This window comes from Vairimorpha ceranae (genome assembly GCF_000988165.1).
Source record: "Vairimorpha ceranae strain PA08 1199 chromosome Unknown NODE_84, whole genome shotgun sequence".
NCBI lineage: Eukaryota > Fungi > Microsporidia > Nosematidae > Vairimorpha > Vairimorpha ceranae.
The window spans coordinates 1-14,639 of NW_020169379.1; the positions used below are offsets into that span (position 1 = coordinate 1).

The window sequence follows — 14,639 nt, forward strand, 5'->3', positions numbered from 1 at the left end:
CTGCTACTAGTTTCTATAGCAGTATATTTTTCAAGCCTTAAGGGGAACACTGATTGTCTCCATGTCTCCTGTAGGCACATGATTTTTGGTTTCTTTTTTTTCAAGAGAACCTCAAGTTCTTCTCTCTTGTTAGAGAGATGATTGATATTGAGACTTGAGAATTTTATTTTCTCTTTCATCTCTTTGTTTCTATGATTAGGTAAAACTAATCTTTTTTTCCTGTTATTCAATACCTTAAGACCAATATCTTTAACGGTTTTTTATAACATTTTTCTTTGTAATTTAGTAACTACAATCTTTGTAAATGGCGTGTCCCTGCGTCTAAATTTTCTTAAAGAAAGGATCTTTTATTTATGCATAAAAACTTACGTTAAAATGTCCTAATCTTTTGGTAAAAAACATATAAAAGTTATATAAATAATTCATTTATATACATTTTTAAATAGTATAAGAAATATAATAAAAAAATATTTAAGTTAAATAGACATGTTATTAAATAACAAATATTAGATAAATATTTAATCATAATTCTTCTCTTGCAGTAGCCTTCTCTTCTACAGGTTTTTCTTCAACTTGTTCAGCTTTCTTGTCCAAAATATCTTTAATTGATTCCCTAAATCGATTTAATTTCTCTTCAATATCCAATTTAGAAGCAGATACTTTATTATCATCAAGCCATTTCTGTGTACCATTAATAATTCCTTCCACATTAATTTTATCATCCTCAGAAATCCCTGGTTGCGACATTCTACTTTGCACTACTCTTATTTCTTCTTCAAGTTGTCTCTGTAAATCAAACTTCTCTTTAAGTTCCCTGTCAGCTTCTTTATTTCTTTCTGCATCTTCTAACAGCTCAGCATATTTCTTTTTATCGAGTCTTGCTACAGAACTTTCAAATGTTATTCCTGTCTCTTTGTTAGTGACTACATCTTTGGCTGATACTTCTATAGTACCATCAGTGGACATGGCAATAGTGATACTTACTCTAGGTACTCCCCTTGGTTGCCCTGGCTGAACATCTAATTCACAAGATCCTAGATAATGATTATCGCTAAATCTACTTCTAAAACCTTGTGCTATCGAAATTCTTACTTTTGTTTGATTATCTTGAGAAGTTGTAAACTCCATAGTACCTGAACCGGGGATATAAGTATCTTTAAGAAGAACAGGTTGCATGAAATCACTATCAACTTTAACTCCAACATTCACAGGTACAACATCAATAACACTTACTGCCATATTATCAGGTAACATATTAACATCGTTGGCAGCTAAAAGACAAGCACCTTCAGCAACGATAGTATCCGCATTGATATCATCATAAAGCTTGGCTTTAGGAAATAACTTAGTAAGTAAATTCTTAATGTAAGGAATTCTAGTAGATCCTCCAACTAACAATATCTTAGTGATTTGACTTTTTTCCAATGGTGTATCAGATCCGTTATCATTTTCTCTAAACATACCGTATTCTTTGTGCGTAAAGATCTCTTCGATATCCCCATAGAACTTACTATTAAGACTGTTAAACTTATCAATGGTAAGAGAAAAATCAATAGTATCCATGTTTTGATAATTAAATTTCTCAGAATACTCCTTCTTGTTTTCCTTCGTATATTGATTACACAACTTAATTTTAAATTCTTCTACAAATCTTCTAAGTCTCAATTCCAATGTTTTATTTTTAGTAACATCAATTTTTTTTTCCGCTTTAAGTTTCTGACCAAAATATCTAGTTAAATTGTCATTAACATTCTCTCCTCCAAGATAATTATTACCAGCATGCTTTTCTACAATAATAGCCTCACCTTGCATATCAACTACCGATACATCAAAAGTACCACCTCCAAGATCAAATACTAATATTTTATCTTCATTAGAATCCTTACTTAAATTCTTTTTAACTTGATATGCATAAGCAGCAGCTAATGGCTCTTTGTAAATATTAGGATTTGGCAAAGATGCCATAATTGCGGCAGATTTTGTAGCATCAATTTGAAAAGATGTAAAATATGCCGGCACTGTAATTACTAAAGATTTTATCTTGTAGTACTTTTCAATTTCGGTTCTGATATCTTTAAGTACTTCGGAAGATAATTTCTCAGCATCAGTAATGCTCAACTCCTTATTATTTTTATCTGCTATCACAAACTCAATTTTGTTCTTTCCATTTTCTAAAACTTTTCTAATTTTGTAAGTAACACTATTTTCGAACTTCTCATGTTTAGAAAGCTCTGAAATATCTGCTAATCCCATAACTCTTTTATATCCATAAAAGTACCTTCCAGGCACAGCATTAGCCAAATTATGTGTGTAAGCTTCCCATCCTGTAAGATAAACCCCTTTGTCACCAATCTGATTGTAATAAGCTACTGAAGGATACGTGTACTCTCCATTAGGAAATTGTAAAAAAGATGTTTCTTTATCACCTTCCTTAAAGATACTAACACAACAGAATGTAGTACCCAAGTCAATTCCTACAGCTGCAGAGGGTAGTTCTTCTGCAAACAAACAATTTAAGAGGAATAACAAATTCATAACCCCTCCTTCAAAACTTTTTTTAAATATTTTTTTCAGCCAATCAAATTTCAACAATTGTAAAATCTAAATTTTATTTTTTTAAAATTATGCACAAAATGTTATTAATTTATATTTTACAATTTGTTTGTTTATACAACAAACGCAATTTTAATTAATTTTGTGTAAAATGTACTATTTTTAAGAATCAAATGTATGCTTATAGTACACTTTAATCATTATAAATTTTAGAATGATACTATAAATTTAAAAATGAATAATTAAAGCTTTTAAATTATTTGGAAAAAAGCAGTACTTTTTTAATTATCACCAGAATATATTTTTTAAATCACATTTTTTTTAGTATTAAGTGTTGATATTGAAAGCATAATTTAGAAAAGAAATAGGCTATTGATGAAGTAATCTAATTTAATGTACCAATCACAAAACTTAAAAAAATCTTTAACAAATTTAATTAATTAAAAAAATTAAATAAATGATAAATTTTAAATATAATGTCAAAAAAAGGCAGTTATTATCTTAAAAATATTTTTTACCTTTTTGTTGATGCAGCTATATGTTGCACAATAACTTTAAAAAAATAAAATTTTACAAATGGTCTGTGTGATCAACATTACAGTAAAAAAAGGTTTATATTCTACTAGATCTTATATGTACTTATAAAATCTCATTGACTGTAATTAAAATATCACACTAGTTAAAATACTTAGTAAAATTTATTATTTTATTATTTCAACACAAACATTAATAACTCATAAGACCATCTGTTACTTTAAATAAAAATAGCAAATGTAATAAAGTAAAAGTCTATAAATACGTTATCGTTTTTAAAAAATATAATTTATAGGATCGGAGATTCAACGAACTTCCAAATTTTATTTCTAATTATAAAAAACATTAAATAAATCATTTAGTATGTATGTTGTAAGTTTAAATTTTTGAACCAAATGTACAAAAATCTATTAGTTTTAAGTTTAATGTATTAATTTTTTTATTTCCTATTATTAAACTTGTGGTCAAAATAAAAGCATATGTTTATCTTAAAATTTAATATATAAATTACTTCCGCATAACAAATATAATATTAATTTTTACAATTTAAAAAATAAATAAAGTAATATTTATTTATTAAAAGTCCCTTTATACATAGTTAATTGTATTGTAATTAATATTTTAATTTAAATTTTCAGTCAAATATATCTGCTTCAATAAATCAAATTTATTTGAAAATAAGTAGCATTTAATCTTGATAAATTTATTTATTCTATACATTATTTATTTCTACAAAGCTTAACCAAATACACCCCAATGTTTTGTTTATTTAATTTTCTATCTATAATTAAGTGTGCACTTTATATAAATCAGTTATACCAAACAGGATTGTTTAACATCATTTTAGTTTTGCCATTTGAAATGCATTTTGATAGCAGTTCTATATTTTTGTACAGGCATACAGAATTAAATTCGCATTTTTTAGTACAGAAATTTGCAACGTTAGAATACTTAATTGAAATTACATCGAAAAATATATCATGTGTTTTAGGGTTTGAGAAATTTAAAGAAAGATTTAATCAGAGAAATGTAACGAAAGAAAAGTTTTATTATATTAAAAGCTTTCAATATACTCAATCTAGGTATTTTGTTGAAATCATATATCATTCCAATCTTGTAGCAACTTCTGATTGTTTTAAAATAATTTCTACATTTGATAACTTTAAATGTTTTGTATTGGAATTTTAGTTCATACAAAATGAAAAATTCGATCGAACAAATATCAATAGATAAAAAAAAATTATTTGATAGAGCTTATGTAGATAATAATGAAGTCTTATAAAAAGATATAAATAAAAATTTACATAAGAAGTAATATTGTATAAGCAATAGTATTAATTGGCTTAATTTTTAAATTGCAGTTGTTTTTACATTTAAAACAATTAATCTACAATTTGAATTACATGCTATAATTTGTAGCAGTTTTATTGACTGGTAAGCAAATTTATATATTTATTTACAAAAAAATTTATACAAACAGTTCTACACATACTAAAATAAATAAGATCGAGTTTATATACAGATAAAAATTTATCAATGAGTATTATTTATTTACAAAAAAATTTATACAAACAGTTCTACACATACTAAAATAAATAAAATCGAGTTTATATACAGATAAAAATTTATCAATGAGTATTATTTAGATTGTTTATCTTATTAGATTCTATAAAATTCTATATAAAAATTAAACACGAAAAATTTAAATATAGATGTTACAAATATATTTTTTGCTTTTTTAAATATTCCTTTTGTAGAAAACAACATAGGGTTATTATTAAAGACTATTTAATACAGATGCATTGAATCTTCCTAGTAAATGTCTTTAAATGTTTTATATTTAGTTGTACATTCCTACAATATTATTGCGTGTTAATTAAACTTATTGGATAATTATCTTAGGTAATATTTATTTTATGATTATTTTAAAGTGTAAATTGTTAAAGATCTAAAGTTCATTAACAAATTAAAAAGAAGTTAATTTTTTTAAAATTCATATTCTTGTTTTTTATACCTTTTCTGTTACAATTTTGTCGTAACTTTTAGTGAAATGTCCAAACTTTGGTTGTTGTTCTATGTAAGAATAAAAAAATTATTTTCTTTTATTAAATATTTTATTATCATTATTTTTATATGGTATCTTTGTACCATTGATAGTGTTGTTAGTGTTCCTTTATTTGTAATAAAATTCTCATTGTTTCATTTCTTAATTTCGTATCATTCTTTTTTATTTTTTATTTAACAAAAAATTTATAAAATTTTTTAGAAAATTTTTAAACAATGTGAGAAAACTACGGCTTTTAAACTAAATCCACAAGACTTTTTTTGTATAAAAAAAATTTTTTTTTTGTAAGATTGTATATTTATTTGCTAACTTTGATTTCTTGTTAGTGTAATACGCATGTACCGAAAAATTGTAAAATTTTTAAGTTAATATGAAAAAAAGTACATAAAATTTGCTTGAAAAATTGACGAGGAAAAATAATGTTTTATTTTATTAGTAAATTTTTAAAATTTTTCTGACCTATGCAAAAAGAAAGAAAAACTAATATAAAAATATTAATAAAAATAAGGTTCTTAAATTCGTTATAATTCGATAGATGTTATGATTTTTTAAAAACTTTTAATTTTTTATTTTATTTATAATTTTGTCGGGCTTCAAAGATATTTTCCCCGTCTGTAAGTACCACAAAATCGTACTTTTAACATTTTACTTTTATTATTGTTTATTCTATTTAATCCTCTTTCTTAGCTCCTAAATTTTTTTCCACCATGCTCTCCCATTTTCTTAAACATGTCTAGTTACCCTTCATTTTTAAAATTATATCTATAATCCTAAAAATTTCATTATCAAGGTATTAATAATTAAATTAATAATTGTGTAAATCTCTAGGCTACCACAATTTTTAAAATAACAACAAAATAAATTATTAAATAAAACGAAATTAAATATCAAAATTTACAATAAAACCTTAATGAAGCTTTACTGAAAAATGATCATGTCTTACGGGGACATACATTAAAAAACTATTGACTTTTGCTTTTGATTTTTAATATATTTTTGTGAAATAAATTACTAATTGAGTTTTTCTTTTCATTTTATAAAAAAAATTTTTAAAAACTTTGCATGAATAAAATTTTATAATTTTAAGATAAGTATAACTACATACCAATGCAAAATAGCAACCTTGGTCATCTAATAGGAATCATTCTGTGCAAGTATTCAATAAACTACATTTAAGTACTAATCTTACTTTTTTATCAAGGAATAATTGTAGTAGAGAACTTTCTGTGCACTGGCCAGCCCCCTGGCAATACTCGCACAATCTTGTTATATATAAACTGTGTAGGATCACATTATTTATTTTAATTGTCAAAGTATTCAACCATAAAATCTTTAATATATATTAAAATTTATTTTTTTTATTATCCCCAAATTGGGGATATGATAAATATGATTAAACCATATAGTCTCACGAGATTGAAATAAATTATTTAAAATTATCCCTATTTTTTTAAAGTATCTCTTAGGAAGATACGTCATAAACATTTACTTAATATGCATAACATAATATACCACAAAAATTTTTTACTGTTTGCAAATCTACCTTTTACCAATAATGTAGCTTAAATATGATAAAAATACTTAAAAAGGCTAATTAATAGTAAAATTGTAATTTTTTATTGATTGTTGTTCCTTTTCCACTTGTAATAAACAAGATAAAATTTTATAGCAAGTACAATTATAATAATAATTACAAATATCCATGTAAGTCTAGTTCCTTTGTCTGACATAGTGCTGGTTTTAGAAAAATTACTCCCATTGTTATTTAATTTTTTTGGCGTTTTGGGTTTAGTAGTTTTTTCCTCATGTAAATTTAAATCTTGCAATTGCAAACGTTTTACAACTTTAGGAATTTTAAATTCTTCTGATTTAAAAATAGTATTTTTATTTTTTACTATCTTTATTAAGCAACTTGAAGAAGAGTAAGAGATATTTTCTAAGTAATAAAATGATTTTTTTTTCTTTTTCTTATTAATCCACAGCCATTTAATTCGTTTAATTTCTTGGTCAGTATCATTAAAACCTTTTAAATAAAGATTTTCTATTTTTTTTGCAAGGATAAAAGTGCCAACATTGTTTTCTCTTCCAGTGTTGTTTTTTTTAAAAAAAAGTATACTAGGGTCTTCAGAGAGATATTTATTTGATAAAATGATAACTGCATTATAAGAATTTCTTTGATCAATTTTTGTAAAGTAAATCGTGGAGTTAAGCAATGTAAAAAATAAACCTATAAAAAACATAAGGATAAAAAAAAATATTTTTTATAAAATTAAGAAAATAAATGAAAAAAATGTTTAATTAAACATTTAATTTTTATGTATTGATGCTATAGATCTAGAAATTATGTGTCATATTTTAATGTAAAATTTAATTCACTAATTATTTTTAAAAAATATTGGTTTAAATTTACTAATTATTGATTATTTAATGAAATCTTAAAAAAACGAATTATATTTTATTGTTTATATTGATATGAAATTGTGATGTCTCAAAATCACCAGTTTTTTTTTAGAATTCAACCCCTATAAGTGTAATTTCTTTCGTATATAAAATTTAAAAGGAATAGAATACCAGTAATTGATGGCATAAAATTTAGATATAAAGAGAAGAATACTAATATTACAACATAATGGATATGTCTCAATGGGTTGTGCTGTGGGAGCTACGATTTTTAATGATGAGTTGTTTTAAATAAGTGTCTTGCATAGTAAAAATTTTAGTATTGTTTTTAAATCTTATTTAAAGTTCGTTATATGTAATATATTGGCAAAACTTCGTTTTTAAAATTTTTATATCCTATTTAAAATGTACAAATGCTTAATTTAGCGGAAAATAGATTAGTATCTAAAGCAATGATATAGAAGAAGAAATAAACAATATGCTTGCTAAAAAACGAGAATAAAAAATTAAGGTTTATATGAAGATTGTTTATTTCTATTAAAGCAATAAATAATGGATACTGTAGGACAGTAAAAATGTAGACATGTCAATCAGCAGTAGTGGGTTGATGACTTTGACATATCTGTTATATAAATAATAATTTTTAAATAATCCCATGTTTACCCCAACAAATATAATTTCAATTGATTTTTTAAACAACACTTCTTTTGTGTTAAAATCTGATGAATTAAAGACTACTTACCATAAATATTCCCCCAAATGGGTCTCTCATCTAGTCGGAAGCCTACATTTTAACTCAACCCTTAAGAAAAAGATGAAGAGGATCTCTCTGGATTATCGAAGGAGACTTGAAAAATGTATTATCGGAATTGGCGACATTGAGCTGACGAAAAGTAATTAATGGAAAAAATTGAAGAATCTGAGGACTTTGGCTTTAAACAGAAGAACAGTAAAAAAAGGATATTAATAATTTAATTTTTTTAAATATTACATTATTTATAAAAGGTAGATCCTGCTTATATTCGGGCTTTGAAAAAAAAAGAAAAAATTATCATTATAAAAATTTAATATATTGTAATAAAATAAGCAGTTTTACAATTCTTTGTGACGTATCCTCCGTCGAGGACTCGTTTAATAATAGAATATAAGTGATAACGACTTATTGAGGTTTTATTTGACTTTATCATGCGCCTGAATTGGGGATGGGATTTTATATTAAATTTTTATCTATGTCAAGGGTATCAAAGCGATTGACATTTAAATTTATATTAATACTGTGGGGATGCCACACTTTGTCTTTTGCTTATGCTTTGCTGCCAGTTAAATTCTATAAAATTAGTAGGTTGTTTTTCGACAGAAATGTCTTCCTTGTTTTCTAAAGAAATATTTCAATCTAGACCACAATCCTTCTATATTTTGTGTATGTACAGAAAAAGCGTTAGCATCTACAAAATTATTACTGTGGTTTAATGTTTCATGTTTAATATTTGGCATATTTGATGATGCACGCCATATTCTCTTTACTTATCAGTTATAATTTTCGTTCCTAAATTTACATTTTCAACTATAATATTTGTCATTCTAATACGACTTCTATTCAAAACTGGCGCAATAAAACACCTTTTAGACCCATGTTTTGTCCTTTTCATAAATCACTGTTCATTAATTAGCCGCTTACGATTATATTTTGTTTTAAAAAATAAGCTTTCATCGATTTCTACGATTTTTGTAGCCCGTTAAAATCATAGTCATCAATCTTTTCACTATTGGCGCAGATATATTCACAAACAGCCTTTGTTGCCAAATCCGTCAATTTATCTATATAGTAGAATCTCTGCTTAATTTAAAACCCATTTTTGAAAATGACATCCCCAGCATATATTTATACAAAATAAAATAATTTCCCTAAAACTATATTTAAAATTTTCAAAAACACTTCTCTTTCTAATCGAAATCGCAAATCTACATGGTCTAACACAAGCCCACACATGTTTGTCTGAATGTTTCGTGCACCCGATATAATCTAAGGGCGGATAATCTTCGCACTTATAGCAGCATTTTTTATTTTCGATAAGGCGCATTTTGCCATCCTTATATTTGTATTATGAGGTTCTAAAAGCGCAGTTTAAAATAATATTTCGTTCATAATATGGCCTTTTATTTTTATATCACTAAAAAGTTCAGCTTCTATAACTATTACTTTTTTTGTAATTTTTGACATAAGTAGGGGCTAAAATTTTTTATTAAACCGAGTAAAAACGGGATCTATTTTACAAAATATAACAGTCGTACATATTTAAAGAACGTTCTTACAACCTTCTATTTTTACTAACATTCGTATACATTTTAAGCTTTACTATCATTTGAGTGCAGGGCCGTATTCCAGGACATATCCAATAGAAGACTCTTAAAATAAATAAATAAAAAAAAATATATAACTTTAATGAGTTAATACATAAATTTTTTGATCTAACCAAACTTTCATATTTGACCAAATTCATACAATATTTACTCATAATATCTAAAATTAAGATTTTAAAAAAATTCTATTTTACTTATAATTCAATGTCATTATTTCCACACAGGGTAAAAAAATGACATTACACCTCTAACCTATCCGTCCTTCCTACCCTAACAAAAACCTTTAGCTTTTTCTAAGGGAAATGATGACATTGATCCCTACTTTTACATTACTACCATGCGTTCTTTATTCATATTTTACCTGAAACCAATAATTTATCAAAATTTTTACATCATCTTGACGTTTGCTGCGTGTAATAGTTTTATTGTTTAAGTTGATTGTATCAAAAAATAGGAGAATCTTAAAAAGTATCACAAATGTTAAGACTTCATTATTATAAATGCTGTAATATGCTTCCATAAGGATAAAAATTAAAAAAAACTCATTAAGGTCTTATTCCCGGTCACATTTTATGTCCGAAAATACGGGTTTGATCCTAAATTATTAATACTAACATATGTTAGCTTATCAATTTATTTGCTTTTTAAACCACCCAAATATTTCGGTGATTTTTGGACCTAACGCCACACTAAATGCCTCCTATAAACCATTGACCATTTCGCACTCTCCCACAGTTATATTTTCTTTTAAAAAATAAACTTTCATCTATCTTCACAACTTTCGGCACTCCATGCTCATCCATTCTACTTGTCTGAAAGCCATATATTCACAAATAGATTCCCCAACTAAATCAGCTATACCACTTGCTGTTTGCCGACATATGTTGAGTTCATATGCAGTATCTCTATAGAAATTCCAGAAAGCTATTAATAAGTGGCCTTAAATATAACTTAAACACCAATTTTGAAAGAATTAAAAAAGCTGACAGTTCTTAGAGAAACTGTGTGCAAACACGGTCTTTTACAAGACCAATTATAACCATCTAGAGCACTCTTACGCTTTACATATACCATTAGACAACTTCTTAAACATACGTTGCAAGTCATCGTAGTAGCAAACATTCAAAATTGAAAAGTGTAGTATTGGTTGTACTAAAATCAATGAACATACAGTCTATATATTCTTTATTAATTATAAAGCCATAATATCTTCATTGCTATAACTATTCTAAACCTTAAAAATTTTTAAAATTTTAAAAACAGCGTATAATTAACATGAACCTAATTAAATATTAATTTCACAATTTTGACTTCTTATTATTGCAATATGATGTAACTAATTAATTGTTTAAACCTCTAATTTTATTTAAAAAAAATACATAAAAAAGTTTTTGATAAAATAATGTTGATTAATTCGTTTTAAGTGGTGTAGATGTCATATTTTTTCATAACGTTTTAATTTTTAGTGTAAAAAAAAACAAAAAAAATTAGGAATTAAAAAATAATTGCATGAATTTTGAGAATAACAACAAAATAAATTATTATAATAAAACAAAAATAAACATCAAAGTGTACAATAAGGCTTACTAGCGCTTTACTATAAAGTAGTTATGTCTTACGGTAACATCTTACTAGAAAACTTTTGATTTTGTCAGGAGACAGTCCAAGATGTGTCTTGAAACAGCCTCTGCCATATAAAACTTGATAAAACCTCGACGCGTCATATAAAGGGAATAAACGACATAACATCAAGCAGGAAATTGAACAAGAAATAGGAAGACTAGAAAAGGATGCTTAAACTATCAGAAAAACTAAGAATAAACTTTAATTGAATATTCTTTTTAAATAGTAAATTAAATGTCAAAAATATAATATTTGTTGTAAGTAGTCGTGTGATGACACCATGAACCAATAAAGAGGTTTGTTCTGCCTCGGTTTGACATTCAGATATATGTGTTGATATGAAACAATCAAGCATATATTTTATATAAAGGAATTTGCAATCAGCAGACACGTTTAAAGAAAATAATAATAACAATATCAATTAAAATAAAACTATTTGAACAGAAAATACCTTGAAGAGATGAAACTAAGAAAAGATCAAAACAGAGAAACAAACAAAAATTAACAAAAATTTTAATAAGCCAGCCTTAAGGAATTCTTGCTTTTGGTTCTTTGTTTATCTTGTTATAGATAAACTATCAACAATATTTTTATTGGTTTTTCTCATTCCTGCATAAATACAAAAATTATTAAAATTTACAAAATGGAATATTATTGTTCCTTGACACAAACATTTACACAATATGCATAACATAACTATGACTCCAATAGTTTTTGGATTTAACCCAAACTACGATCTTTTTAAAGATTTTAAAAAAGTTATATTAAAAGCTAAGAAAACGGTAGTTAAATTAATTTAGTAAAAGAAGAAAACTTAATGTCTTATGCCGTATTCCAAACATAAATTCACGAAGAAATTAAGGTCGCTGGTTACATTTTTCTCCTCTACAAAATTTAATTTTGAATTTTAACCTGTTGTTATAAGACTTAACGTGCTGTGTATGAGTACTGTCATTAGGGCTGACAAAATTGTACTTTGACTAGTATTATTAGTTTATAATTACAATGCGTAAATAACGATCTGTTGACAGATCAGACCATTCGTTTAGACAAATATTACTTTCCGCGATGATACATCATTTATTATATTTAAAAGGGTTTCTGTGCGTCTATTATCAACTGGATTATAATAGCTCAAAAAAAAAGGGAAAACCATGTATCTGGGATGCAAAACACCAACTAGGGCCTAGCAGCTCGACCTCTATAAGATTTGCCATTATGATTTATTTTAGTTTCATCAACTTGTATTATAACATTGGGCCGCTCAGCCTAACGGAATTTCTTACAAAATATTCTTAAATAGACAATGCAAATATTTTTCATATTTTTATTCTATTCTTTTTGTTGATGTAGTTAGTTTTTAAATTCTTGAATTCTGGATATCCATTGAAACAAAATAAATTCCTTTTAAAAATAAACATGCAGAAATTTGAAAGCTAGATAAAACAGATTTTTTTTTGTTAGATATAGATGTAAAAGATCTCATTACATCTATAATTCATACAGCGCTAAGAAAACTTATCAATATGCCTTGTTACTTTTTTAAATACATATGTCTATGTTACAAAAACTACATTTCATCCCAGACCTTATAATTCTTGTTCTGAACAAAAATAGTAACATTTTATATTCATTGGCCCTAGTAATCTCATCTAGCACATTTTGATCATTTATTTTAAGAGGGATATTTTATGAAAAAACAAGTCCAGTTCCTTAATATTTGTAAATCTGCCTTTTACTAATAATGTAGCTTAAACAATGATAAAAAACTTAAAAAGACTAATTAATAGTAAAATTGTAATTTTTTAATAATTGTTATGTCTTTTCGACTTGTAATAAACAAGATAAAATATTACAGCAAATACAACACGGCAATTGCGAATATCAAGGTTAGTCCAATTTCTTGGTCTGATGCACTGTAGGGCTTAGAAGTATTACCACTATTATAATCATTAATATTATTGCCATTTGTACTATCATCACCATTTTCATTATTATCATTTTTACTATCATCACCATTTTTACTATCATCATCATCTTTATCATTATCATTTTTACTATCATCACCATCTTTATTATTATTACGACTATGATCACCATTTTTACTATTACCACTTTTAACACCACCTTTACCACCACTTTTAACACCACTTTTAACACTTTTAACACCACTTTCAACACCACTTTTAACACCACTTTTAACACCACTTTTAACACCACTTTTAACACCACTTTTAACACCACTTTTAACACTTTTAATATTTTTACTATTATTACTATTATTAAGACTATGCTTTCCATTAAAATTACTACCACTTTTATTAATATCATTATAATCACAATTATTACGACTATTAACATTATTTTTGTTTAATTTTTTTGGCGTTTCGCGTTTAGTAGTTTTTTCCTCATGTAAATTTAAATCATGCAATTGCAAAAGTTTTACAACTTTAGGAATTTTAAATTCTTTTGATTTAAAAATAGTATTTTTATTTTTTACTAACTTTATTAAGCAACTTGAAGAAGAGTAAGAGATATTTTCTAAGTAATAAAATGATTCTTCTTGCTTTTTCTTATTAGTCCACCGTGCTTTTAATAATTTAATTTCTTGATCAGTATCATTAAAATCTTTTAAATAAAGATTTTCTATTGTTTCCGCAATGATAAAAGTGCCAACATTGTTTTCACCTCCAGTGTTGTTTTTTTTAAAAAAAAATATACTAGGGCCTTCAGAGAGATATTTATTTGGTAAAATAATAACTGCTTTATGGAAATTTCTTTGATCAACTTTTGTAAAGTAAATCGTGGAGTTAAGCAATGCAAAAAATAAACCTATAAAAAACATAAGGATAAAAAAAAATATTTTTTATAAAATTAAGAAAATAAATGAAAAAAAGGTATAACTAAATATTTAATTTTTATGTATTGGTGCTATAGATCTAGCAATTATGTATCATGTTTTAATTTAAAATTTAATTTATCAATAATTAATCAAAAAAATATTAATTTTATTTTACTAAATAAAGCTCATTTTATAAAGTATTAAATAATAAACAATTACATACCTGCTGTTTTAAGTTAATTATTATTTAAACTTTTATTA

At 25.4% G+C, this 14,639-nt stretch overlaps 9 protein-coding genes across 9 annotated transcripts; 3 read left to right on the forward strand and 6 right to left on the reverse strand.

The window, feature by feature from the left end:
• On the reverse strand, window positions 1–179 carry AAJ76_84000179 (hypothetical protein; the record flags this gene model as incomplete). The annotated part of the gene is made up of 1 exon (XM_024476535.1): window positions 1–179. A coding segment is annotated over one exon (179 nt), but the record flags the coding sequence as incomplete, so codon positions are not given.
• A 343-nt stretch (window positions 180–522) lies between these two features.
• On the reverse strand, window positions 523–2,535 carry AAJ76_840002535 (hypothetical protein; the record flags this gene model as incomplete). Its single annotated transcript, XM_024476536.1, has 1 exon — window positions 523–2,535. One exon carries the CDS (start codon window positions 2,533–2,535, stop codon window positions 523–525), a length of 2,013 nt encoding a protein of 670 aa, XP_024330054.1.
• Window positions 2,536–3,843: 1,308 nt separating this feature from the next.
• Window positions 3,844–4,275, forward strand: AAJ76_840003844 (hypothetical protein; the record flags this gene model as incomplete). Its single annotated transcript, XM_024476537.1, has 1 exon — window positions 3,844–4,275. One exon carries the CDS (start codon window positions 3,844–3,846, stop codon window positions 4,273–4,275), a length of 432 nt encoding a protein of 143 aa, XP_024330055.1.
• Window positions 4,276–6,768: 2,493 nt separating this feature from the next.
• AAJ76_840007392 (hypothetical protein) lies at window positions 6,769–7,392 on the reverse strand (the record flags this gene model as incomplete). Its single annotated transcript, XM_024476538.1, has 1 exon — window positions 6,769–7,392. The coding sequence occupies one exon, from the start codon at window positions 7,390–7,392 to the stop codon at window positions 6,769–6,771; it is 624 nt and encodes a 207-aa protein (XP_024330056.1).
• Window positions 7,393–8,207: 815 nt separating this feature from the next.
• AAJ76_840008208 (hypothetical protein) lies at window positions 8,208–8,453 on the forward strand (the record flags this gene model as incomplete). Its single annotated transcript, XM_024476539.1, has 1 exon — window positions 8,208–8,453. One exon carries the CDS (start codon window positions 8,208–8,210, stop codon window positions 8,451–8,453), a length of 246 nt encoding a protein of 81 aa, XP_024330057.1.
• A 1,408-nt stretch (window positions 8,454–9,861) lies between these two features.
• On the reverse strand, window positions 9,862–10,068 carry AAJ76_8400010068 (hypothetical protein; the record flags this gene model as incomplete). The annotated part of the gene is made up of 1 exon (XM_024476531.1): window positions 9,862–10,068. The coding sequence occupies one exon, from the start codon at window positions 10,066–10,068 to the stop codon at window positions 9,862–9,864; it is 207 nt and encodes a 68-aa protein (XP_024330058.1).
• A 191-nt stretch (window positions 10,069–10,259) lies between these two features.
• Window positions 10,260–10,433, reverse strand: AAJ76_8400010433 (hypothetical protein; the record flags this gene model as incomplete). The annotated part of the gene is made up of 1 exon (XM_024476532.1): window positions 10,260–10,433. The coding sequence occupies one exon, from the start codon at window positions 10,431–10,433 to the stop codon at window positions 10,260–10,262; it is 174 nt and encodes a 57-aa protein (XP_024330059.1).
• Window positions 10,434–10,530: 97 nt separating this feature from the next.
• Window positions 10,531–10,671, forward strand: AAJ76_8400010531 (hypothetical protein; the record flags this gene model as incomplete). The annotated part of the gene is made up of 1 exon (XM_024476533.1): window positions 10,531–10,671. One exon carries the CDS (start codon window positions 10,531–10,533, stop codon window positions 10,669–10,671), a length of 141 nt encoding a protein of 46 aa, XP_024330060.1.
• Window positions 10,672–13,388: 2,717 nt separating this feature from the next.
• Window positions 13,389–14,381, reverse strand: AAJ76_8400014381 (hypothetical protein; the record flags this gene model as incomplete). The annotated part of the gene is made up of 1 exon (XM_024476534.1): window positions 13,389–14,381. The coding sequence occupies one exon, from the start codon at window positions 14,379–14,381 to the stop codon at window positions 13,389–13,391; it is 993 nt and encodes a 330-aa protein (XP_024330061.1).
• Window positions 14,382–14,639: the final 258 nt, after the last annotated feature.